This window comes from Microchirus variegatus (genome assembly GCF_963457635.1).
Source record: "Microchirus variegatus genome assembly, chromosome: 11".
NCBI classification, from domain to species: Eukaryota; Metazoa; Chordata; class Actinopteri; order Pleuronectiformes; family Soleidae; genus Microchirus; species Microchirus variegatus.
Window position 1 is genome coordinate 10,770,016 of NC_139812.1, and position 26,577 is coordinate 10,796,592.

General features: G+C 39.3%; 1 protein-coding gene across 1 annotated transcript in view; it reads right to left on the minus strand.

The window, feature by feature from the left end:
* Positions 1-25,991, minus strand: part of srbd1 (S1 RNA binding domain 1) — a gene marked incomplete at both ends in the record, with an annotated part of 41,004 nt that extends 15,013 nt beyond the window's left edge. Inside the window, 15 exons of the mRNA XM_083898021.1 lie at positions 1,286-1,368; positions 4,032-4,123; positions 14,814-14,921; positions 15,030-15,120; positions 16,142-16,299; positions 16,485-16,592; positions 17,160-17,263; positions 22,800-22,986; positions 23,149-23,245; positions 23,458-23,596; positions 23,691-23,808; positions 24,109-24,275; positions 24,833-25,069; positions 25,164-25,548; positions 25,927-25,991. Coding sequence (XP_083754147.1) covers positions 1,286-1,368; positions 4,032-4,123; positions 14,814-14,921; positions 15,030-15,120; positions 16,142-16,299; positions 16,485-16,592; positions 17,160-17,263; positions 22,800-22,986; positions 23,149-23,245; positions 23,458-23,596; positions 23,691-23,808; positions 24,109-24,275; positions 24,833-25,069; positions 25,164-25,548; positions 25,927-25,991 — 2,139 coding nt within the window. The remainder of the gene's footprint in view (positions 1-1,285; positions 1,369-4,031; positions 4,124-14,813; positions 14,922-15,029; positions 15,121-16,141; positions 16,300-16,484; positions 16,593-17,159; positions 17,264-22,799; positions 22,987-23,148; positions 23,246-23,457; positions 23,597-23,690; positions 23,809-24,108; positions 24,276-24,832; positions 25,070-25,163; positions 25,549-25,926) is intronic.
* Between the last annotated feature and the right edge of the window lie 586 nt (positions 25,992-26,577).

Genomic DNA, 26,577 nt, shown 5'->3' on the forward strand with positions numbered 1-26,577 from the left:
GTCAGCTCTCAAATCTGCGAGTCTCAGGAAAATTAGGTGATTAACAGGAGAAAGGGGCAATGAATAAAAACTATAGCTTTCATTTCTGTTGAGAAATAAATTATGAACATTTCTTTAAAATAGTATGAAGAATAAGTGGACACTTCAGACTAAAGTAGACAATGTGCATGAAACGCACAACATTCATGGGACAGGATATTATCGCTCATCGTGATAAATGAATGGAGATAATCATTAATATTTCATATGAGTGACTTGAAAATCCTTTTTAACTCATTAATATACAGTCCTTGTGATTTATTTTTGAATGTGCCACAATGGGGAGCCGCATCTTTCCCTATGACTTATTGAATTCATTATTTGTCACAAAAAAAATGTATCCCATCTATGATGTTTCTGGCCAGCATAAGTGCAGACAGAATGCTATGCCCGTTAAAAGTATAAGAATCAAAGACTCTCGTCATCGCAATAATATTGTGAATCGTGCAATTATTTTGGTCACGATAATCGTGACGGGAAATATCGTAGGCATATTGTCCCATGCCTATAGTGCAAGCTCACAATTTTTCTTCATTTATTAGTTATTGAATTGTATTTTATAAAAACAAATAATAGACATCCCATCAGAATTATCATCTACCACTGGGGGTGGGCGATAGGGGCAAAATATAATGTCTCTTTTGTTGGATTTTGATGGCAATGATAATTATAGTTCCACTAGTGGTCATGTGACACAGAATACTGCTCCCTTCTGCTGCATTCAGGGAATGCATGCTGTCCTCTCTTACAAAAAGAATCAACAAGCAAACACATAACAACAGTCCAACACCCACACAGTAGTAGACTCTGCCTCTCAGGTGACCCCTTAACGACCCGTTCACACCTTGTATCATGTGAAACCAACAACCTGAAACTGGGAGGGGTTTACGATCTGCATTGTTCAACTTAACGACTCTCTAGACCGGCATCAGCCTCAGATGTTTAATACCTGGTTCTTCCCACTAGTTAGTCAGAACTGAAGAAGCCTCTTAGAAGAAAGATGAAATTAATTCTACTACAGTAACTACTGAAGAATGGAACATGTGGAGTTTGAGTGCATGTTTCATCGTTTCAGTGAAGTAATTTAAATATTCGATAATGTCAAATTGCATATGTTTAAAACAACAATAATGATAATATCTTCAACAACATATCTTGCCCACCTCTATCTACCACCCCTCACGTCTATTGCTATAGCAGAAAATGCTGTGAAAATCTACAAAAATAAATAAAAATACACATTTACCTGATACGTTCCGATGCCTATGTGTTTAGGATCAATCTTCACAAGCTCAGCTAGAGGATCTTGGACACGCCTTCCAATGGACACTGTTGAGACACACACACACACACACAATGAGATTCTACGTCTCATGAGACCCTGATTTTGGTTGTGATTAACTTAAATCTCAGTTATTAAATATGCAAATCCATATTATTTACAATTACTCAACATGCAAATTGTCTGCATGTGTCAACAGTGGAGGCCTGGGGGTATAGGGGAAACCTAATTGTCATTCCCCTACTAATAATAACAATTAAAGCTGGCTTGTAAATGGAGTTTCTTCATTGAGCTTCTTGATAAATGCCGAGAACACACACACAGTAATATACACTGGCACACACAAATTAATGCAGAGTCTATGCAGATGAAAATAAGGTTTGCTTTTAACAATAGAGTCTGTAAGGCTGCTGCTGTATATGAAGCCAAATGTCTTTTCCATGAATATGCTGGCAGGGCCTCATGACAAGGAGAAAAATTACAAACAACCCTACTCACTCTCACACACATGCACCATAATACATGACATCATCCTTTCACACACACAGATATATAGAGAGAGGGTGAACAACATAGCTAAACAACTGTTCTCACGTTCCAGTAATGGACCAAGAATGAGCCAACTATGGGTTTATTTCTGTTATTATTATTTGCAAAGTTGGAATATATCCTGTCATAAAAGAAAATAATATCTAACGGGATGTGCAGATGTACAGTTTCAATGACAGGAGTTGAATCTCGGACTGACCAAAACGGTATTGCTACATGTTTAATTAGAGCTTCTAAAATTCACTCTATGATAAACGGAAAAAGTACAAGACACAGTTTGTCCCTCTCACCATCCTTCCTGTGAAGTGGCATGTTGTGGTTTTGCATTTCTACATTTTATGTCTGTTTGAATTTCAGTGGTCAGCAATGTAGTATGATGCATGAGACACGTCAGGCTTAGATCCCTGAGGCGGAACTGACAGACAAAGAGAATAAGAGGGATGGGATGTAACAGAGAAAGAGTATGTCTGGAATCAATGGCTTTTCTCTCCTCTCTCTCCTCTGGCTGCGGTGCAAGGCTGTTGCCTGAGATAATATTTAGACAAGGATGGAGTTTCAGCCCTGGCCTTGCTCATTGCACCACCAAAACTCTCCAGTACTCTTTCCATCTATTCTGTCCCTGGCTCCCTCCCTCTCTAACTGAAAGAAGCAAATGTGTAAAAGGGTTTATCATTACTCCTTCACAATTATTTGAAGTTTATGAACCAAACACAGCATTGCAAAGAGGAAATCAATTAAGAAATCAACCATAGAAGAGGGCTCTGTGTATAATCAGATGCATTGCTAAGGAGGATTGGAAAAAAGTCTTGTTTTCCATCAAGTGGTACCAAGTGGTTGCTTTTCTAGCATGGGGTGTCTAGGCCAAATGGTGAGCATCTGCTACATAAATAGCATAACAGCACAACACGGTGTCCTTTGTCTTGGAATGTGGCTGTTCTGGTGAGCAGTGTGGCACACCTGTGATGTGTGTGAGGTGCACGCATTTACTGCAACAGGAAAACCGTGGGTGACACGGGCCGAGAAAGACCCAAAGCATTCTTTCAACAAATTATTCATTAACTCTTGCTGTCTCAGTCAGGAGAATAACATGGACAAAGGAGTTAAAGTATAGTTCTCCTGTAAAATAGATGAAGTTTTGCCTATTACCACTAGGTGTCTCTAGATCTCCCAACAACAGACGGGACAGATTGCCACAGGTTGTTATACAGTAAATACTCCTGTGCATTTCATGGACACTTATACAGACAGACTTAGAACCAACCCCCCAACCTAGAAAAGACAAAACAGATGGACAAAAACACTATCACAACATCCGAATCTCCAAACAGCAGCCCCCTCTTTTTATACCCAACCACTCAACTCAATCACCGTAACTTCCTCATGGCTTTCAATAGGAGTATAAATATGACTTTCCATGGCTCTCAGTGATGCTGACCACAGGAAGCTTGTAAGGAATAATCCAGCCTCAAGTGATTTATGGTTTTTATAGAGGAAGTCTGTTGGAAGCATTTGTTCTCCGAAATTCAGTGCGATTCTTTTTGACTCTGCTGTGTTTTCAGTGATGCAGTATGTGGAGTGAGTGAGAGGTGGCAAGTGAGAGTAAGAGGGGGAGGTGGGAAAAGAGGGAGAAAATGAAACGGACCAACAGCAACCACACTGAAGCAATACATTTAAAAAATGTAAATGGTCATGTCCTCCAAACAAACGTTAATAGTGTGTCAGTAGTCAATTGTATGTGGCCTATTTACCTTGTGAACTCTGCTGTGTTCTTTACTGTAATCCAGCCTTTAATACATGTTACGTGAAGGCCATTCAAAACATGTGGGTGTACCTACTTCAGAGTAATTAGAGGTTTGCAATTACGAGATCAGCCATTAGACTATCATCAACCAATCTACATCAATTCAAAAATATTTCTCTTTGAGTTTGTTAATAACTGCTTGTACAAAACAAAACAAAACAACTATTTTAATTGGTCTCATTACATAACAAAATTAAGTAAATTAAGACTAGTAACAATAATCAAAATAACTCTTAGTTGCAACCATGTCACCCCCAAAACCAACAACTTTGCCAAGGCCATTTGAAAGGAAGACCAATATCACACAATCACTTGGGAGAATGTTAAATCATCATCAGAAGAAAAGCTTTGCTAGCGTACCTGCACTCCTAATATTAGGGTCCAAGTCTGGCATCTCTTTAACGGCTTCAGGACTGACGCTGTAGATGGATGCTCCTGCCTCATTGGTTATACTGGGTAAAGAAAGGGAGGGGAAGAAAATTGTGAGAGAAACAAACAGCAAAATGGTTTTAATATAGTTATAGCTATATAATCAGCGAGTTTGCCAGTGGGGGAGAAAGTGAGGAAGAGGTGGGTGCAAAGGGAGAAAATCGGAGGGTAAATGGGGGAATAAGAGAAGATAGTGGCCACTCATTTAATGCATGAAAGTCAAAATGACACTATTATTAAATAAAACAACAGCCTGGCACCTTCAATACTGCATTTCCTTATTATATCAAAATTTGCCACAATTGTCCTACACAATTGTCCTACTGTGAATTTCTCTGTGAGATAAATAAAGTATCTATCTATCTATCTATCTATCTAGCGATCTACACACATACCAGTTGCATATAAGAGCCACTGGCTTCATACAAAACTGGTGCTTCACAATTGGCTAGTAAATATGTCAAATAAGTGAGAGATGATTTTGCAAAATCATCATTTCAAAATGACACATTTTAATGACAGTCAGCCAGGTGAGTGTTTGTGTGCGTGTGTGTGAGATATACTTTAGTTGAGGAAATGCCTCTGACTTGCACTTGCATTTTACAGGACACTCTTGCCATCTAGAGGTCATTGTGGTGTACTACTTATAATTCTTGCCCAGAAATTGAGAAGATTCTTTATTGTTGGGTAGACCTGAAGACATAATAGACCTCTAGAAACCTCCAAGTAGATTTTTTCAGAAATATGTGCAGTCAACTTCACATTGTCAGTCAACAGGATAAGGTAATGAGGAGTTAATGAAGAACCAAGTTGATTAATTAAATTGTCATTTAATATATTCAAGGTAAAAATGACTAAATTGATAGGTCTACAGTGGCTGTCTCATAAACAGTTTATTACTTTGTATATATGTATAAACTAATTTATTTTGCATATCAAGCATAAGGATGCCTGTATATGACATATATATATTATAGTATGACAAATATGGACAGATTCCATTCCCATGTCAATGTATTCAGTTGAAAGTAGGATGCTTATTATCCATCACAACACAGACAGGATGATGGTGCGACAAAGCCACCGATACCCGTGTTGATGCTTCCGACATACAGCTGAAGCTGTCGTATTGTTTCGTGCCTCAGCTCTCTCGGGTGAATGGAGAAAGCGAGTGGGAGAAATGGAGGAAGAAAGGGGAGCTTTTTCCACAGGGTTGACCGAAACGATGAAGGGGTCAGAACCACCACAATGCGCAAAACTCTGTGTGAGGCGCGCACACACACTCACACAGTCCTAGAGGCTTAGACCTTGCCAGAACAACCTTGCCAATTATGAGTATCTTGTTAATGAGGAGTGGCAGAGGCCTTCTGATGAGGATCACATTTAAATGAACTTGTCCTCTGTCCCCCTTTTTCCTTCCTCTATTCATCCCTTCCTCCACTGTTCTTTTTGTCAGCCTCTTATCCATCGTGCTGACAGCTGACATATCGCCATGGTGACGCGACTAACGAGCACTGGCACATGACCTTCTAGGAGGTCAAAGCAGAGCTGGTCATTAACCTGACACACACTGTCTTGCACGCACACGTACACATATGCAGATATTTCTTTACACCGAGGAAGATAAGGAAAATACTACATATGAATGTTATTCAAAAATATCCACTCTGCTCTCATTAAGTCCCCTTCATGCTCAGATAGACACGGCTTTCAGTCAGCTCACCATGATGTGGAAACTGATCACGCACCTCCAACTTCCCTCTCTTTCTTCATTCAGAGGGAGTTGGACAATGGAGGTCAAGTAAAAGAGTGGCAGAGACAAGACAGACAAAGTAGAAAAGTGAATGAAAAAAACACAGGCAAGAACCAAGCGAAAAGAAAGAGAGGCCACCAGGCCCTATCATGTCCATCTTAATTAAGGCTGCCACTGGGGCAGCTGGGTAACAGAACTGTCATGGATACAGCTCTGAGCTCTCATTGCCACAGCATCCATGGCTGTCGCCATAGTGAGGCCATCGTCCTGGCAGCTAGCAGAAGGTTGTCAGCTCCCCGGCTCTCTGGCCTAAGTGGGCAGATGGTCAAAGCAAGGACACACATATGCACACAGTCAGAAAAAAAAACACTATCTCAGTGTAAAGAGGCCCAAAATGTTACCATTTATTCACACTCTCTTTTGCTCTTAAATGTTTACACACACAAAAATACACAGGTCTACCGTTAGGCCTGACCTGGGGCAAAGTCACAAACTGGCTACTCCATCTGTTCTACTACTGGTCGTCTCTGACACACCCTTGGGCCAGACACACAAAGACACTCATGCTTGGCCCCCTGCTGCCCCTCAAAAAACATAACATTGGAAGAGATGGATACACACTTTGATACTTCATTAAAGCCTTCTGGCACACACCCCTAATCTAAATTAAAACAGCTCATCAGATCAGTCAGAGAAGAAACGGGGCAATAATATCACCAACTAATCTGATACAGAGGACAAAAAGAGTAAAGAAGGGGGAAGGGGGGGAAATATGACAAGTGAGTGACCAGGGACAGACAGGACAATTTACTCTGTAACTTTCAAGTGTTGGACAAGTGACAGTTACATATTCATTATAACGAACAAAATATGTTTATAGAAAAGTGCATGCGACATTACACTTTTATTCATAGGCAGAAAGCTCCAACAAAAGTATAGTTTGGGTTCAGAGAATGTGAACGTGACCCAAGATTTTGAAAGGGCCCAACATAACTCTTGTGACATGGAACTAATGCAACTTCATCAACAGTGTCAGCCAGTAGGTTTGAAGGGTAAATTCAGGTCAAATACGTAAGAGAGAAGTCTTTGTCTAGTTTGAAAGGATGTGGCTGCACTGCAGATTAGAACATTTCCAAAATCAAGTGTCATTATAGCCGAACACAAGCAGCTATGCTGGACGCAACAGTTTAGTGAAAGGTAACTCTTTTTGGCATCGACTGTGTGCTGAGCTCAACAAGCAACTTTTCCAAGATCGCATTCTGACAATCATACACAGTCCATTTTTGCAGTGACTGCTAATTTTCCCCGAGAAGCTGATAGCTTACTCAGAAGGAGAATTTGTTGCTACTGTAGACCAGCTAAGACTGGCTAAAATCAGACGTTATAAAAAACATATATATATATATATACATAAAAAAGTAAAGAAAGTGCCTTAAAAACAAAAACATAAGACAGCAGACATATTTGTGCTGTGAGGGATCACAGCAGATTAATGCAAGAGAGGAATTACTGTACTCTGGACCATGCCTGGTACAGCTGAAACGAGGTGAAAATCATCTGGCATTAGATGCCACAGATAAACAGGATCATAATATACGTTGATGTATGATGATACACAAATTCAAATTTGATTGAACAACGGTGCTTTAAATCATACATTCAACCTACAGCTGGTGATGATTTTTCATTAGGGTGACAATATTCATATATGGAGGCTATATAAAGTGAAATATCACAGATACATTTGGTTTTACAATGAAAGGGATTCTATTTTTTTATCTAAAACATAATGCCGTAATGTGTGGTTTAGTTGAGTTTTAATTTATCTAGTAAAAACATAAAAAATATGAATGATGTCTATGTCCATATGAGCCACAATATCTCCACCCGCAAAAGTTACAAATACACAATTAACATGCTATGAGATGAAAAATGTTATCTATAGTTAACCTGTGGTGCTATGAAGTGACAGAATCCGTGGGGGGGAATTCTAGTAGTCAATTAATACTGACCGACACACACGCGACACACCAAACTTTAAACTAGTATCACACCACAACTCAAAGTGTATGTGTGAAATTACTGGACTCATTTAACTGTTTTAGCCGTTTCATATTGTCGGACCATAACACACGCGCACAAGTTATCTGTCCTGGCTACTCAAACAGCTTGGGTCCATTGTTCAGTCAGCTGCAAAGCTTGACCTCAGGGAGACACATTGAGGAATGCACCATCTCTCTCTTTCTCTCACAGACACTCACACACACACATGCATGTCGGGTCTAAAGATGATGACATTTTTCACAGAGAAAAGCGTCCAAGTGGCAGGTGTCATGGGCCGTCAGTCTCTAGCAAGATGCTAGAAGGCAGGCAGGCGGGCATGCACACACACACAAAAACTTCAACTGCCACTGTGAGGCACATCTAAAAAGAGCAAAGCCTCACAGACACTCGTGTCAATCGGGGAGCTGGAAAGGCCCACACTTGTGTTAGGCAAAAAACATATGCACACCACCACGCACACAAGGCTACACTCCTACCCCAAAAATTGATAAATATACAATACACAAATATAAACAAGGTGTGTCACAGACTCATCACACGATTGTCACATGCAGGACTATCACAGGGAACAAGAGAACTATTGGGGAAGATTGTCCAGTGGATAAAAGGAGAGGAAGAAGAATGGACGAGGTATAGTGGGAGGGGAGAGGTAGGTGGTATGGACAAGACTGGTTGATATTCACTTTAAACCACCTGTGTAAGCCAAAATAATTTAATTCATACTAAATTACAATGCTGTGCTATATTTTTGTATCTCCACTTTTTAATTAGACAGCTTAACACTGTATAGAAAAAGTGGACATAATCAACAGTTACCAGATGAGGACAACCCAAAAAAAAAAGAATATAATGAATAGCCACCAAAGGGTCGATTGCACTATTTGCTAAACAATATTTCATTTTATAGGAATTCAATGGGAAAATCAGCTAACTTGTCACTTGATTTAAAATGTTAGTAAACATTTTACTACTTTAGGGTCTTCTTTAATAGCACATGATGTCAAGTGTGTAAATAACGTTGCCATTTAGAGGGAAATGGAGCTGTGTATACACTGCCATGATGGCAGGAAAGGCTTCTGGAAAACTGGTTTCAAATTTACTGTATACTGTATAATCAAATACTTGACAAACTCAACATATCTCACCCTAATAATGGTGCTTTTCATGAGCATGGAAACAGCTAAGTAGGAAATGATTTCATACCAGCAGCTACCAGACATCTTCAGATAGAGAGCACTTGGAAAATCCAATAAAACATGTAAAATAACCAAGATATTTAAGTAAGAAGTGTTAGATTCTGTTTATGCATGTTTGAAAATGTTTATGCAATGATTGAACTCTCCCGTTTCTTGGGATCTTTGAGGATCTGGTAAAATGTTCTCACATTTGCTTGTCCCCCCCGTCTGTTTTGGCATCCTGGTGCACAACATCTATCCACCATCTTCACACATTATGAAGCCAGTGAAGAGACAAGTTGCCTGGCATATTACCTGGTATATATATACTGCTGCATATACAGTATATGTGTATGATTTTAACAGCACAGCTTTCTGAGAAAATCACGTTGTTTTGTTATTGCGTGATGTCAGTCACTTGGGCTCTACAGACAAACTCTTGCATACATGAGTGGAAACTGTTGATTGACAGCTGGTATCATCCAATAGATGCCTGTTTGCAGATGACCAGGTGATGTCTGTGAATTTCCAGTTACAAAACTTCAACCAGGTGGTGGCCAAAACACCGATCTCAAGGCTTCAAAACAGGAGTTCAGATTCTTATGGGTGATGTCACTACCAGTTGCCACTTGGGTTGCACACAGGTCCCTTATGGTATAATAACAAATATATTTCTTCTTATATTTATACAGTAGGAAGGAAAATGCCTTTATTGTAATTTAACCACTTTAAGCATCCTTTTGTAAAGAGGGTACACTCAAGCCAAGGCCTTCCCATGCCTCTAAATCTATCCATCCCTCTTCACCTCCTTCTGTGCAACCTTCAGACCTTGGGTGAGGCCCAAGTGCCTGGATTTCACTCAGTCATCACTGGTCCTGCCACTGTGTGTTCATCACTCACTCAGCCTGGCCCTGGAAGCGTGCCTGGACACAGGTCATGATGGGGGATACACACACCCTTAACTACACACACCACCAACTATAGTCTACACTACTGTCCTCCAGGTCCATCAGCTAGCCAGTAATTATGATCTCATCCCAAGAGGAGTGGGCTAAAGGGCAAGACGGTCAAGGACTTGTGAGCTTGTACAAGTGCAAATGTACACTGTTGGCTATTTGCGTATGTTTCCCACTGTAATGGCTTGTACTGTCCTCAGACAGCTCAAAGTACGAACCAGTCAAGAGAGAAGGACGACTACTTCAAGAAAGAGTACAACATTAATGATGATGATGACAATGATGACAATTATGATGGGAGAGAGGAATTTCCTACAACTGCATTGTAATAAATCAACTAATAATACAACTACTAGATACTGTAAGGCTTGTGACTTGAAGGCCCTCAAGGATGTGTTAGTGTGCTCATAAAAAAAAGAGTAGTCAGGTCAGTCATCTCAGAAATGACCAAGCAAGTGGTTAAGAAATTGGATGTCATTTTTGTTCGCCTTCAGCTGATGTGTGTATCATCAACACTGTTTCTCTAAAAACTGTTCAATTAAGCAGCAAAATGTTTTGTAATGTCAAATAATCACAGCAAAAACAGACAAATGGAAGTCAATTCATACAGGTGACAGGCGGATCTCACAATTACCACACTTTATACAAAAAATAATAAACACAACACATACACACACCCATGTATTCATGTTGAGTCCACTGTTAATTATACTTATAAGCCAAGACAATGCATGCCTTGATACGTATATACACACCGCTAGTAAATACGAGGGTTAAGCCCCCAATAACACAGAAAAGTATTAACATTACATGTAAGTAGTAAGTGGATAATGAGTACCAAAGAGACGCAAGTGTTGTGGTTTAAACTAATCTGTAAAAAAAATGACATCCAGCATGAGGTCTTTAAATTATTGAGACACAGCTGTATGGCAGACAACCTGATGTGAATTCAGAGGGGGCCATCGCAAGCACAGAAAAACCTTGTCAGTTAAATAATACCTCATGCTGTATAATGTACAGCAGGATGCGGGTCAGTGATGGAGGCATTACTCAGACTTTATCATGTAGGGTTACTTTGTTATAAATCTAAGAGGCAGATGAAGATCCGAGTCTGGTGGGGATTTTTTGTCAATCTGTCTTTGCTATAAGTTGCTATATGTGTAGTTTTGCTATGTAAATCGTTGTATGGCATTGGTTTCTTTTGCAGCACATAAGGCAGTACATTTTCTCCAAATACGACCTTCACTTTTTTCTGTATTTCTACTTCCTTCTACTTTTGTTAGTGAGGGCATAGGGGGAGTAGTCATTTAATAATTTGGTTGACCAACAGAGTGACAAGCCTTTATATATATTCAAACCTATTGTCCCACCTACAGTATATAATACTATTGTTTAATATAAGATACACAAATATGTGCGTTAGTTTGGATGCCTTTTAAAAAAAGGCCACATATTACAAATTATGAAAGAGGTGACTCAGAGAGTGCGATGAGGCTACTCAAACAGGACCGACTGAGGCACTGAAAAGTGCGCGTACACGCACAGATGTAAGGATGTCCCACAGGCTTTCATTTCTGGTTGTCATTCCAGCTGAGCACTGAGGCAGAAGGACAGAGAGGGAGAGGGAAAGAGAGAGAAGCAAGTAGAGAAGAATGGGTGGACAAGGGTGGGGGTGGTAGAATGAAGGTTCGCAGGGAGACAGGAAGCAGACGGTGCAAATGAGGCCGAGGTCTTTTAAATGAACTAATGCACTGTCAGAAAGCAGAGGAGAGGAATATACATACATCTATAAAAAACTGAAAAGAAAACTTTTTAAACACTGGTAGTGTCATAATCTTACTGGCTGCTACCCACAAATTAAAAAATCCTGAAAATCAAAAACTACTTTTGCTGAAATAACAGTGAAAACCAAGTGTTTTCTGACACACACATAAAATCCATCTTTCCAAATGCACCATTACTGGCTGAGGATTTAAAAGAAAGTGCAGAAACAAACACGTGAATCTGAAGCTAAAAACACTGAAAGAAATGGGAAAAGTTGGTGGAGTCAGTCACTCCGAGACTGACAAGACAGTATCGACATTTTTGCACAAGGTGGCTGTACCGTCTGCTCATGAGTGAACCTGTTTCCTAGAAGCATTGGGTGTCTGAAACATTTTCTCATTTTCAAAAAACTTCAGTAAGACCAAATATAATGCTTACACTGTATGTAAAGAACCCCACAATATCACAAAGTGTACCAGAAACTGGGTCAATTAATTATATTGGGGACATTCACAGCAAGCACTAAGACCCCTTGCTGTTTCTGAAGCTACATAGCTATTCTCTGTCATTGCCATCACGTTTGTTGCTGTAGTAATGAGGTTTCCCTAATGGCAGGTCAGGGTCAGCTCTAGGTCAGTCAGCAGGGGAGTAAGACCCTCGCAGTTATCAACAACTGCCCCTCCATGAGGCCGGTCATCTACCACTGTTTTCCTTTCTAATCGACATATCTGTCAAAAATGAAGTAAATAAACACACATTACTAATTAAGTTACAAAGCAGCCATGTACTAGTTTCAACTACTTCACCGCTACCTCAAAAGCGGGTGGTTTATACAATTAATGACAACCATATGACGGGGTAAAGACAAAGAGAAGGTCTCTGTATAAATTAGAATGAATCTGTGATCATTTAATAATCGTTATTAAATTGGGGCAATCAAGAACAGATTTTCCAACAACTAGGGAGCAGTGTGTATTCAGATATAATAACTGCACAATGTATAAATCCATTTTCAATAAAATATGACAAGCTGACCAATGAAATTCATGCCTGTCATTTTATATCAGCAGAGCAGAAATTAGCAGACCACAAATTATTAGGAGTTTGTAATTTGTAATTATTTGTAGTTTATAATAATTTTGATGATTTATTCAAAATATATACACTTAATTTATTGCTACAAACAGTGTATATCTTAATAGCTTTAAACAATTAACCAATGACTGATCACAACAAATAAAGGCCTCTTCTTAAAATGAAATAAGTACACTGAAGCTAGGCTTTGTTAAAACATTCAAGATCACTACAAAACCACAAGTGATTTTTAAGGGATACATTAATAAAACATTGAGAATATGCGATTTGTGTAACACATTTTTTGGTTTGTCCTATTGCTCTCCAGTGGACCTGAACATTTTTATCTGGGGTCAACCCGACCAAGGTATCACATGTGGTACAAAGTGCGTCCAACACTTTAATGCAAAGTGGGTCCATATTTCAGAGTCTTGTATTTCAAAGACACACTGTACATGGGGGACCCCAGAGTAGCATTTGGACTTTGTAGTGCATTTCAAAAGCACCTTTAATCGATTGTACTTTTATTTAAGAAATCTATACAGGGGAGAGATAATGGGGAGGGGGGGGGGAGAGAGGTAAAGAGGACAGGAATATGGAGAATGCCACAAACAAGAGAAAATCATGTAATTCAAATTTAAAGCAGGCACTCACAGACTCGGCTTAAACATCTAGGTTTCTGTAAGTTCATCAGCAAATCAAATCAAAGTGAGACCACATGACCCCAGTGAAATATCGCCTGGATAACAACAACCATATTCCTATGGCTTGCTTTTAGAGTACAGTTAATCATAATAGGTGACAAAGGACATTCAGCCAGCTTCAACACCACATCAAACTGTCAAAAAGGCCAACATTCTGACATGTTGTGAAATGTATCAATACCAACATCTGCATCAAAAGAAGGAACAAGAGACACGATATCAAGATGGGACATTTTGCTGCTTTGAAGATACTCAAATAGTCTCTCTGAAAATAATTAAGTGGATGTTAGCTTAATAAAAACCTATTTTGGATTGATTTTTTTGCAAATAGACAGAAATGTAACTGTTAAGCAAATACCTGGGCTATTAAGCAAAATCTTTGACCTCTCAAAAGTGCATGTGTGCATGAACTAAAAAATACTGAGAAATCTCTTAAATACACACACATCCACGCAAAGCTCCGTATCGTTCTAGACTGTGGTCCCACTGCTAACCTCATGTCAACAAACACACATGGAACTCAGCAGAGAGAGTGGGAGACGGAGCGAGGAGCAGCCAGTGGTTATTATGCTTGGACAGAGGTTCTGTGCTGTTGTATTCTGAAGTGTAGACTGTCCTATTCACAGACAGAAACGCGCACCACCAACCTTCAATTGGACCAAAGTGGAACAAAGTCCAGATGGCTGTAATAGCCAATGTTCGCTTGGGGGACATATTACAATTTGTCTTCTCTCCATCTGTGTCTCGCTGTTTCCCACTCCCCACTCCCACATCTTTTCTTCTGTTCTTTAGCCATTCACATTCCTGACCCCCTTTGTTCACACACTTTTTCCTCTCAACAATCTGATTTCATTTATACAAATACCATTATTTCTTATTTAGTTTCTCACCATCATTCCTGATCTGACTGGCATCACTATTCAGCCCATTGTCATTGCCCCATTGTTGCATAGGCACCAATCTACCCGTCTTTGACAATGGCAGATTGAACTGTGGCATTAACTCTTTTCAAATGGTTGAAAAATTACAGTGAAAGTGTATTCATGATGTCTTTGATATTTTTAAGTATTTAAAAGTGACAAGTCTTCTTTTCTATACTAAATAACACATTAAGTATTCTGGAATATTAGTTAATTACAGCACATGATGCAATAAATCAGACTATGTCATGGATCAAAATAAATCAACCCCCGTTACAGCCTGCACTTAGTGAAAGAACTTACCAATACGACACATCCAGAGGGTGAAAGCGGCGCCTAGAGATGAGGTCTGCAAAGAATGACTCAGTTTCACGACATGCTGTCCCATTGCCAATGACAACCTTGGTACAGCTAGGAGAAAGCAGGGAGAAAGACAATGGCCTTATTAGGTTAGTTACATTCACTCTCCCTGATTATAAGCTACTGGCAATCAAGGAACTGCAACCAAAGCAGCAGTACCTGTATTCGATCATGAGGTGGCACAATTTGTCTGCTTCTCTGTAGTTGTTTGAGTTGTGTGGGTAGACAACATCAGTTTGGAGTATCTGTCCTGAGAGCAGAAAGATGAAGATAAACGGAAGGAGAAAACAATTGATATACATGACAAGAGGGAGCTCAACATAGTCAACTATGGACTATTAAGCTAGTGTCTTTCAACTGTACTGTATATCCTATGAAGAAAGAATGCTAAAATGAATTTAATAATTTATGGACTCCACATCTGTGATGATTAATCCTCCACAGGAATCCATCCTCTGTCCGGTTCCTGCTTCCTCAGAGGAGAGGTGTAGTAAATGCAAACGTGAATGGAAAACTCAGACAGGAAGTCAAGTGAGCTAAGACCCACCAAACCGTAGTATGCTGGTGTCCGTCTGTTGTAGGTGTGTCAGCGTGACTTGTGGCCACACAATCAGTCACCCAGAGGGCGGGCACAGTGTGCGGCCACACATACTGTGAGGCATGCTGAGACATACAGTACAGTACAGAAGACACACATTAAAAAGACAAACATTGTCGATCCACCAGTATCATCATGCCAGCTGGTATCTCGTCTCTGATGTGCACACACACACACCTCAGTGGTAGTGACAGACGGTATCTATAATGTGTGTGTTAATGCTTCTCCACTAGCTTGAATCATAAATAATGAAGTGACCAAAGCATGTACAAGGCTCAGACATGAGATGTGAGACAGAGATAAGAAAATATAGCACATTAGCCATTAATGTATAGGCTTTACTTGGCCTTGAATAAACCTTGAATATGTGACTAATCAGGGATTGTTGATAAAATACATTGATTCTGCTTTTTTCATAGAAATTGGTGATTCTACTACTCATTTCAAGTATTAATACATACGTGAAGCTTCAGTTCAAGTGACTGAGATATTTGCAGCCTTATAGCTGTACTTTGATTATTCCTTCCTTTTATGCACTATGGAGAAGAAGGTCTCTTATTAGGAGTATAGTAAAGTAAAAACAACTATGTAGATTCATTACTCGAACTATTCAGAAAGAAAGGTAGGTAGTTGAGCTGATGTTTTTTATCCAGTACAATATGAGTTTACTTACCAGTTGGGGAGAGGACTGCCAGCTTACAGCCATGTCTAAAGCCAGGGTCCACCCCCAGGATGGCACAACCCCTGACTGGACACACCAACAGGCGCTGGCGGAGGTTCCGCACAAACAAGGCAATTGATTCCTTCTCTGCTGCAACGGTCAGCTTAGTCCTACAGAGAGGACATAAAAAAAAAAGAGTAATAAAAATTGGGGCAAAGACAGGGAAAAGCAATGAATTCCAACAAAGAGTCAAAAATGAAAGCACGGGGCAAAAAGAGGCATATAGTGAGAGTGTCAATGAACAAGTGGTCATCAAGTAAAGAAAAGCCTTAAAGCAAACACTAATATAAAATACCTGTAACTTCTGGTGAGGAAAGGAATAATAAGCCTTTTGTAAGAGTCCTCCACTGCATTCTTGATGATAACATGAAGCTCTTCTCTCACAAATGTTCTTGGCCTCCACCTGTACCAAAACAGTGAAGAGAATGAGGATTTTGGATTTTCAGTGATAAAAACAAACTATAAAAACAGACATGCTTTGAACTTGTACAGTTTCCACAACCTGCTCATTAACCTCAAACCAACACCACTTTCAAAGACATGCTTCTTTTAACACTACTTTCTTTGGGGAACAAAAATCTATTACAAATTCTTTATCTTCTTTTTGTAATTCAACTCAATTATTTCCAAGGATTTCCAAAAATCTCTGCTAAAAAAAAAAAAGAATTAACCCAATTTCTGGATTTTATAATAGTGAGGAGCCTTCATGCCAGCCATGTTAAAAGGCAATTTAATATTCAGTTTTTCAACATCAATCAAGTACTCATTCACTGATTAAATCATTTCATACCAAATATCTACTAATTTGACAAAGTATCTGCAGTTTAGTGATTATTGTAACAAACTGCCACACACTCAAATCTTTGATCTCTCCCTGTGTATTGTAGGGAGAACTTTTATAAATGGAAGACAGTAATACAATAAAAAGTTGGTGTGTGCAAAGCTATTTGTGTATTATTGTGTTTCTGACCTGTTGTTGATGCACCACCTGGTGAAGTCACTCTTCACCCTTTCAGGAATGTTCACCTTGACTGTCAAAATCTTTAGACTCTCCCCGCGGTTAATTGCCAGGGTCTGAACACATACACACACAAACACAGAGAGAGAGTTCCCATGGTTAATGCAATATAATAAATCTTATTATTAGAACATGGATAAAAGAGTGGCAACAACTCACACAGGCAGCAGTAAAAATGCAAACAGAAAATTGCTCCATTAATGTGGGTCTATTTCTATATTTGTAATATTTTTGTTATAATTGTTGTTGCATTGCTTTGTTTCTACAGTTGAAAATAATCACCTACTGTTTAAAGTTCAGCCGAATTTCAATTGATTTCTGAACTACAAACATTATAATCTTAATCTGATTATCTTTGTGTTCATAATATTTGGTTGTTTTTGCACCACAAATAGATTATTAATCATTTGTATGCATGGCATGTTTTTTTCATAACCAGCACACATAAGCATAAAGGCAAAACTCTCTATACATGTGTAAAAAGTAAAAGTGATGAGCATAGGAGTGTGTCCTGTGGCCATGCCTGTTATGTGCTGGTCCCCCCTCAGAGGAACTGTTACATGCTGTTAAGCAAACAGTAGTAAGTGTCTGACCTTTTCAGCGGGGAACCTTTACCCTGCCACAGAACAGGACCAAGAAAAAAAGACGTCAATCTGGAGCCCAAGCGGAAGAAGCAAGCTGACAAATGCCACCACTGTGCCACCATCAGTGCTGAGACCGCAAGGCCTACCCCCACCTAACCCAAATCTCACTCACACACAAAGTGCCACAACCATTACCACTCAGCAGCACCCTCAGATGTGCTGCACCCATGTGCAGCTCACACACAAAAAAACAGCTAATGGCATTGAGAAGCAAGAATAAACGCAGCAAGCTTTTTCGAATTATGATGAAAGTAAAATTTCTCTTCTGTTGGCATTTCTCTGCTCCAGGCAGCTACGCTGACTGTGATGTTATTTCTTAAACAATCTTCATCAAAGCAATGAAGTTTAACACTCTGTCCAAGGAACGACAAACGTCTTAGAAAAAGTCACAAGTCAAATTAAAGAGGTAAATACAAAACTCGCTAAAACATTTCATGATTGCCAAGTATTCCACGCTGATGATGATGAACACTGAACCAGAATTTAAGGATAGCCATTGTGGTCATTTTGACCATTCAGAAATTACATATTAGTTCAATAATCAATGTTATATATATATAATATTTTACACAAGTACAAAACCTTATATTGCCCACAACAGTCAGAATGACAGCTACAGAACAATCTATGAACTATTTGTTTAACTGCAAGAAAATGAACTGATTCAGAAACTGTAATGCTGTGAAATGACTTTAAAAAAAATGAAACAGAAAAGCAAAAATAAGTGGGACCTGTAAAGCAAAACATTGGCTTTTGGGGGAGAAAATGTCACAAGGAAGTTCTAGTGTTCAAGACAAATGATTCATAAACCGGGTTTGAGAGGTTTCAAAATATTAAGAAAGAGTACCAAGTCCCACAGTGATTAGATGTTCTATTGCTTGTCAAAGTACCGAAACAAAAAATATGCTACATTCGAACCACTGTCAAATAAGTTCACACAATGCTGATGAAGCCATGACTCTCCGTGTTTCTCAGTATAGTAGTGTTTTGTTTCCATGTCTGTGGCAAAGCACACAACATTGAGTGAAGCACCATAGCTTCATAGTTGCATCAAACCAAGCACTCCCTAAACCACTGCTTGCATGTGCCAAGTACAACATAGTAAAGTATGAGGCGATGCTAAAAGACAGGTGTACAATTAATTCAACACATATAAATTACCAAAGTTTGTGAGAGGGAGAGAGAGAGAGGGCAGGGATGTGACAGAGGGCACAGTGTTTTGGTAATCGAAGTTGGGACTTTAAGTAATCACATAAAACAGAAACGACAACCAATTGTTGCCACACACAAAACACTCCGAGTGGATAAAATCTCTGTTCATAAGTATTTTTGTAGATTTGGTGTAACGTAATGTGATCATTAGCAATCCTTCCAGTTGTTTCCTGTGTAATGACAACAATTTTAGGAAATACAATTTAACACCACTTAAAATCCATAAAGCCTAAACATATACCCAAAAAATAAACTTTTCCTGTGCATCCTGTAATTTAACTGTCAAAAACTTCAAATGAATAATTTCTTAGCATGACTGCCAAACTGGCATGGTGCAGTATGGGGTCTTGCCGTTTTTTTTTTGACAGCTGGCTGTTGTCTGTGTTGATGATGTGTATCTCTTCGCCTCTCAGTTTCTGCCTGCATTGGGTCATTGGACGGATACAGAGACTGATCTGAGAGGAAGGGTGATGTGAGAAGTGTGTGTTTGCATGTTGGATGGGCCACACGTGACAGGTAGCCAAGTGCTGGCCAAACCCTGACAAGACAAGACACACTGTCTGCTCCTTCATCCTCTTTCATCCTCCCACCAGCCCTCAAGGGAGGGCAGTCAGCCAAAGACTGTCCTCTCTCTATCTGTCTCTTTGTCCGTCTCATCGTTTCTTTAGAGGAATACTGTTATCAACACATACATTAACCATCCAGTATATCAAGGATACACAAACAGATGGCAATACACAGAATCACGGCAGATTTGTACAAATAAAATCCTTAAATATACTTTATAGATTGCCTTACCAAAAAAGGTATGGCCTAGCTGTACTGGTGCAAGAAGGTTGAAAAAAGCTACACAGGCCATAAAAATATCTTGATAAACAGTGAAACTGTCACATAAAGTGTGTGATGTAAAAACGTTACATGGGATCATATTCAAGCACAGGGGTCTGCAACCTGCGGCTCTAGAGCCATATGTGGCCCTTCAACCCTCCTGTTGTGGCTCCTTTGACGTAACATTGAATTAAAACAAAGGTTATTTTTATTTCATATTCATTCTTTTCATTCAAAGTGAACACCTCTTATTTAGAAATCAACATGATAAAATAGTTTTAATATCTTGAGCATCACATCCAATGTCCTGTCTGTACTGTACTCTTATTTTTATATTTTTTTTATTTTTGTAGTTCTTAATGCAACAAACTCTTATTTTGTATATTGTATATCTGTATAAAAATATATTTATGATATAATCTTAATTTCATGGGTCAAATGGGTTTTGTGGCTCCAGATTAATTTTATTTGGGTGGAGAGGGGACAAAAATGGCTCTTTTCATAGTAAAGTTTGGAGACCCCTGTTCTAGTATGATGCACTCATTGTTTATATAAATATACTGGCTGCTCAGAGAGAACAAGCTCTCTTCGTACCTGGAATTTAAACAAGTTCAGAATATCTCTGCACTCCTTGAGTCCCATTTACACTCTTATTTTATCCAAAATTAATAACACAACATTTTGATGAACATAGGTCTTGGATGTTAATGGGCCAACCAACTTCAGATCGGACCCAAGTGCAGAGATAATCATGTGCTTACAACTGTATTTTTGTTGTAAACTCTGGATGATTCACACTATTTTATATTTAAACATTGTATGTTTAGCACCAGTATAACACAAGTAGTGGTACAAAACTATCACATCTTATGAGGACCCGATATGACTTGAACCCAAATACACATTACACACACAGTTGAGTATTGGTGTGAGAGACTGACATTGCACATAATGTGATGTGTTTCTTCCACCCGTTCATCAAAAACAAGTGTTTAATTGACAAAACAGTTCCATCTACTTGAGCTCTACTGGAGGGGATACGCATACAAGAACGATAAACTACCATTTGATCACAGTGTAAATCGCATTAAAAGTAGCCCACTTCACATTCAACAAATACGGTCTGGCACACTGAAAAGCGTACCAGCTGCTAATAGCTATAAGCTAAACGTGTACCCCTCGAAGATTTCAAATCAAATCTGACAGAATTGAATCAAAGCTAATCATCTCAAGTAGATATGTGAAATGGCTAATGAAAGACGCGTTGAATGCCAGTGCTTTATATGTAGTAACATTAAATTACTTCAAATGAATGATTCCTTAAGAAGAAGAACAATAACTCTTTGTCTAGTTTGATTATGCATTTCTGAGTTTTGGAAAGTTGGACCGATAAAACAACTGACACAAATTACAATAATCAGGCAAAGCATTTTATGGATTTAAAAAATCTCCCTTGATTAACAAACAATCTTAAATATCAGCAGAATCAATATTAATGTCTTAACTTTCTACAATCTACAGGTGAACTTGCATGTTCACTGGCTCAAATATGACATCTTTTCACTGTTGCCTTCAAACAATCTCCCATCCTTTTAATTTAATACTTGAGCAAGTATGTTCACACACATGCCTACTGTCACAACACATCTCACACCTGCTACTCTTACCCGCCAACTTGGCGGCAGAAAAGGTTCATTTTAGCCGGAGTCCGACAGCTAGCAGGGTCACAGCTGCTTGTGGATTAATACTTTGTGGCAAAAGCGAGTCATCAAATTAAAGGAGAGCGGAGGGGAGGTGTGGAGGAGATTGGAAAACTGAGGCTTATTCGGGAAAAGAGGGAGGGAGGGAAAAGAGCTAAGTGAAGTGACAGATGTACCTTAGCAACGCTCATCTGTTCACTCTCTCCCTCCCTTTACTTCCACTCCACACCCGTGTCCGCCTGTGCGCCCAGCAGCAGTGACTGTCACTACAAGAGAACGCCTGTCAATCAAAGCTTCCTAATCCAATGGCATGTCGGCAGGGGACATGTCACATATGTTAAGAGGAGAGAATGAGGGGACTTGCTGGGTGCGCTTGTGTGTGAGAGCAAGTGTGCATGCGTGCATGTATGTGTGTGTGATTGTATGACTGCAGGGCAGCGCGCGGTTGCTAGAGAGTGTGATGTGGCAGAGAGGCAGCGGGTGATGGAAGTTATGGTGACACATGAGGCTCGGCACCAACTCTGAGTAACCCACCAGTCACTGGAGGGACAGAAGGGGGGCAGAGGAGGCAGAGCAGGGCACAGGAGGGGCAAATGTGGAGACACAGACAAGGCTAACTGTGACTGACATCACCAGCATTCAGAAGCGACACACAGATAGCAGACAGAAATGGCACAAACATAAACAGATGCTGTGTGTGCGTGTGTTTTTGGGACTATCAGTCAAAATACACTTTATTACAGCTTATTACACAAAATGACCATATCTGTTCTTTCTTTTGATTGCCAGCTCTATCAATTTGCCTTATTTATAATATCAGTTAAATGTGCTTGTTAGGAGCACACAGCAGAATAATGGTTAGTACTGTTGCCCTGCAGAAAAAAGATGCAGGTTCAAGAGTTGGTCAGTAGAAGGGCCTTTCTGCATGGAGTTTGCATGTAAGGATAGAGGATAAAGCGGTATGTATGTATAGAAATCTGCTATTGTTTATTTTTAGGATTTTATTAACACTTTTATTGTATTATATTTTATTTATTTCATAAAACATATATAAATATAATATTTTGGTTATAGTGAGGCGTTTGTTTGTATCTTAAGAATGTATTTGTGTGGGTGGGGGGGTGGGGGTTATGTGAAGCACTTTGTGTTATATTTTATCTATATGAAAAGTGCTATGTAAATAAAGATTGACATTGACTAGGACCTACCTGGTGGGGTTGAATGCGCTCAATGTTGCAGGTGAATTTAAAGTAGAGGTGGAACTTGTCAATGTCCGTGTTTTTGTTTTGCTGGGCACCTGGTTTTCTGTGGTTTTGTACCGGGTTCTCCTGCTCTTTCTCCTTTTGCGCTGACTTCGACACAGAGGACTGCATCGTGACAAAGTTGTTCTCACACCTGACACAGCATTAGGGGGATGCAGAGACAAAGCATTGAGATAAAAGACACTTTGATTAAGTATGAGATGAAGTATGGATGATCCACAAATACAAACAGTCACCTTTAAGTCACATGTACATCAAAAACAACTTGATATGTGTGCATGCATTGTGTTCTCACAAGGTTTTTACGTAGGTGAGTGTCTCAGGATCTTTAGCTATCATATCTGCCAAGATATGTTCCACACCTGTAGCGACTTCTTCCACTGATGACAGACCTGTCAAACAAACACATGAGCATACAGTTTATCAAAACAGACTTTTAATGAGCTCTTCTACAAGGTGTAAATATATTTTTCTAAAAGGCGTTGATAGTTCAAATCAAATGTAATTGTACTTTTATGTTAGCTTGTCTGAGAAATTAGTTGACCTTACAAGCCAAGTTAGAGTCAGTTTCAACAAAACTCATCATTTAGGGTTTATGCCTTACCTTGGGTATCAGGTTTTACCCATGCTCTTAAATCCATCGTGTGTGGCGAGTCCATGAGTGCAGAGGCGGCCTCCTCAAGGCCAAGTGCTTTAGCTTTGCGAGCCTTTGACAGCTTACTGCCTTTTTTATAGGGAGAATACTGCAAACAAAGACAAACACACTCAAATTAGATGACTGAAGGAGGACTTAAATGTAATTTAATAATACTGCTAGATGAAAGATGTGATTCTGACCACATGATCAAGTTCATCAGCTGATCGACACCTCCTCAGGTCTTGTTCTAACTCAGATGTCAAAACTCCATCCTTCCTAAGAGTCTGAATCACAGACTGGGTCTTCTTGGCCAGCGAACTGAAAAAAACACACACATACATTAACAAAAAGGAAACACACACAGGATCAAGCAGTACACAAGTAAAAGATTAAAACAATTACATACTGTTTCAGGTCTTAAAGCTGGAACACTTGCACCATCTAGTGGCCAATGTCTGGAAATAACCTCAGATTTTCTCAACTAAAGGTTGCTACATACTGGACCTGAATCTCCATATCTAAATGTGCTTTTTTTGTGCTATGATGTGTGCAGGAAGAGTATGAGTGGAGAAAAGGTGTTAGTTCTTTTTATGTTGTTTAACTGAAGAAGTTTCTTACCATAACTCCTCATATACCAGCTGGACATCACGGACTGCATCAGCATCCATATGATTGATCTTCTCTTTGCGGTAGCGCACCATGAATGGCACCGTGTTTTCTTCGCGTAGCAGTGAAATGATATTGAAGCAAACCCACTTCTCCACACATGTCAGGGTGGACAAAAGCTGAGGAAAGAGATACACAGACAGTATAACAGTACAGCTACTGCATATACAGAAACAGCAAGTAAACCGTTAACAAGGAGTCAAATACTAACTGAATTACAATTACTTAATAACTCAACTGCCAGTTTGATTTAAATTTAAATCACACCAGTGGGTGTGTATACAACATGGAGAGAATTTAGATATTTAGGTGTGCATTAGAAACAGGCATCTAACTTTCTCTTTGAATCTCTTGTATTGAATAACTTGCATTATTGTTTTTATGGATGATCTCTGTGTTCATAGTAGTTTGGGAAAGAAGAGAGAGCAGGTAAATGTTAAGCTACCGCTTGACATTTCCCATATACTCCTTTTCTATTCATCGTAAAACCCCACTTTTAAATGTAGTTCTAATATTGCAAAAATGTGTAATGTCTCAAAGTTTATTCACGTTAATCTGGGTAGTTAACTGTCTAACTTTAGCTAACACAGGTAGAAATATAAATGTAAAAAAAACATGCACATACATTGCTGATATTTACGCATGTATCCCACCAAATAAAAAAACGCAGCAATACCTCAATCAAGTCCCAGCTCATATTGAGCTCATTCTTCAGAGCGTGTGCTTGTGCTGGTGGTAAAGTTGTTGGTTGTCCCAGACAGGGACCAACAGTCTTCAGTTTCTTTAGAGACGGCTCATCAAATGTGTAGTCCTCATCCTCCTCTTCCTCTTTCTTTGCTTTAAGTCCAGCTAAAGATGGCCCCTCATCTGCCCATCTGTCTGCATGGGCGTCTGCCACAATGAAGGACACTCTCTATCAAAAAAAGAAAGAAACATGTAGTTAGAGTATACAGAAAGAATGTTTGGGTATTTGTTTGTGTATGTTTGTGTGTGTGTGCAGATCTCACCTCCTCTTTCATTCTGGTGCTTGGTCTACTTCCCTCAGCTCTTCCTCCCACTGAATCATCCATTTGTTTCTCCTCTTTGTCTCCTTTGTTTTTAATATCATTTTGTTTCCTCTTTGTGCCAGCCAAACCAGACACACCAGAATCTTTGACAGCTGTACTGGCCTGTGTTTTTGTTTCTGCTTTGGGTTTGCGTGGTGCCCTTGGCTTTGGTTCTTTATGTTCTTTGGGAGCTTTTGGCAGCTTTGGTTTTACAGTGCTCTTGGCAGCTGCTTTCTTCTCTGTTGCATCAGCACCGACAGCCTTTCTGGGTACTTTAGATTTTGTTTCTGGTGGACACCATTCCTCACTTTCCTCTTCACTACTACTCATTGTTTGAGAAAAGGACCTGATGGGAGTGGAAAATAAACAAATTATATTACGGCAATAGATCTGGCACTTTCTCTTGAATCGTGATATTTTTCCACAGGTTTGCCTTGTCTCATAAAGCATTCACCATACGTTATACATACATTGTCACTGATAATTGTAGTTGTAATGCATAACGAGAGAAAGCAGTCAGAGGGCACAAACCTCCACCATGTCAGTATATCTTTTTGCTTTAGGCCATAACCTACTACATCCCAAAAATTGGAGGAGCCGTGGTAGAGGTTTGCACTCTCTCAATGCGATAGCGTTCCTTATCCTGTGATTAACGATTGATTTGATGAACTTCTTACATGCAATTTGTTTAAATGACTGCTGTAAATCAATAAATGGTACTTACATGTCGGAGTCATCGTCTCTGTACTTAACAACTTTGCTAGTTGTTGCACGGGATCTTCGCATCATCTGTTAGAAAACGTATTTGGCTGTCAATCTCTACATCAAAGCTGTGCCATTAAATGACATCATTAACAAAATATTGTCTACAGTGCGACAACATGTCTAACTATATTTACTGGTTATGCTAATGATATAAAATAACAGTGAATAGCGGATTAGCACTCTTAACTGACGTGTATCTTTAGCCACAGAAAAACTCACATTCGCACAAAGTTTTTACCCAAGAAATTCGTATTCAGATAGAGAGCAAGAGTATTTAATCAGTGCTCACATTAGCACAAACACTGAATTTGCAAAAGTGGATGTGAATATGAACATGTTTGTCAGCTAACGTTAGCTGCTACTTCAAATTTGCCGCTTCACACTGACGCTAGCAAAGGCAGCGTGGCTGAATGTCTCCACCGGGAGAACATTAATTTGTCTAACTGTTCCTTCACATGTTATAATGTAAAACATTAAGTCAGTACTTGTACCTTTACACCCCTTGAAATACCAAAATGTTTGTTGGTATCCTGTTGGAAATTGTAGCCGGTGGAATTCTGCTTCCTGCAACAATTTGAGTTTATCCAATGACTACGCCGCAAAATCTTAA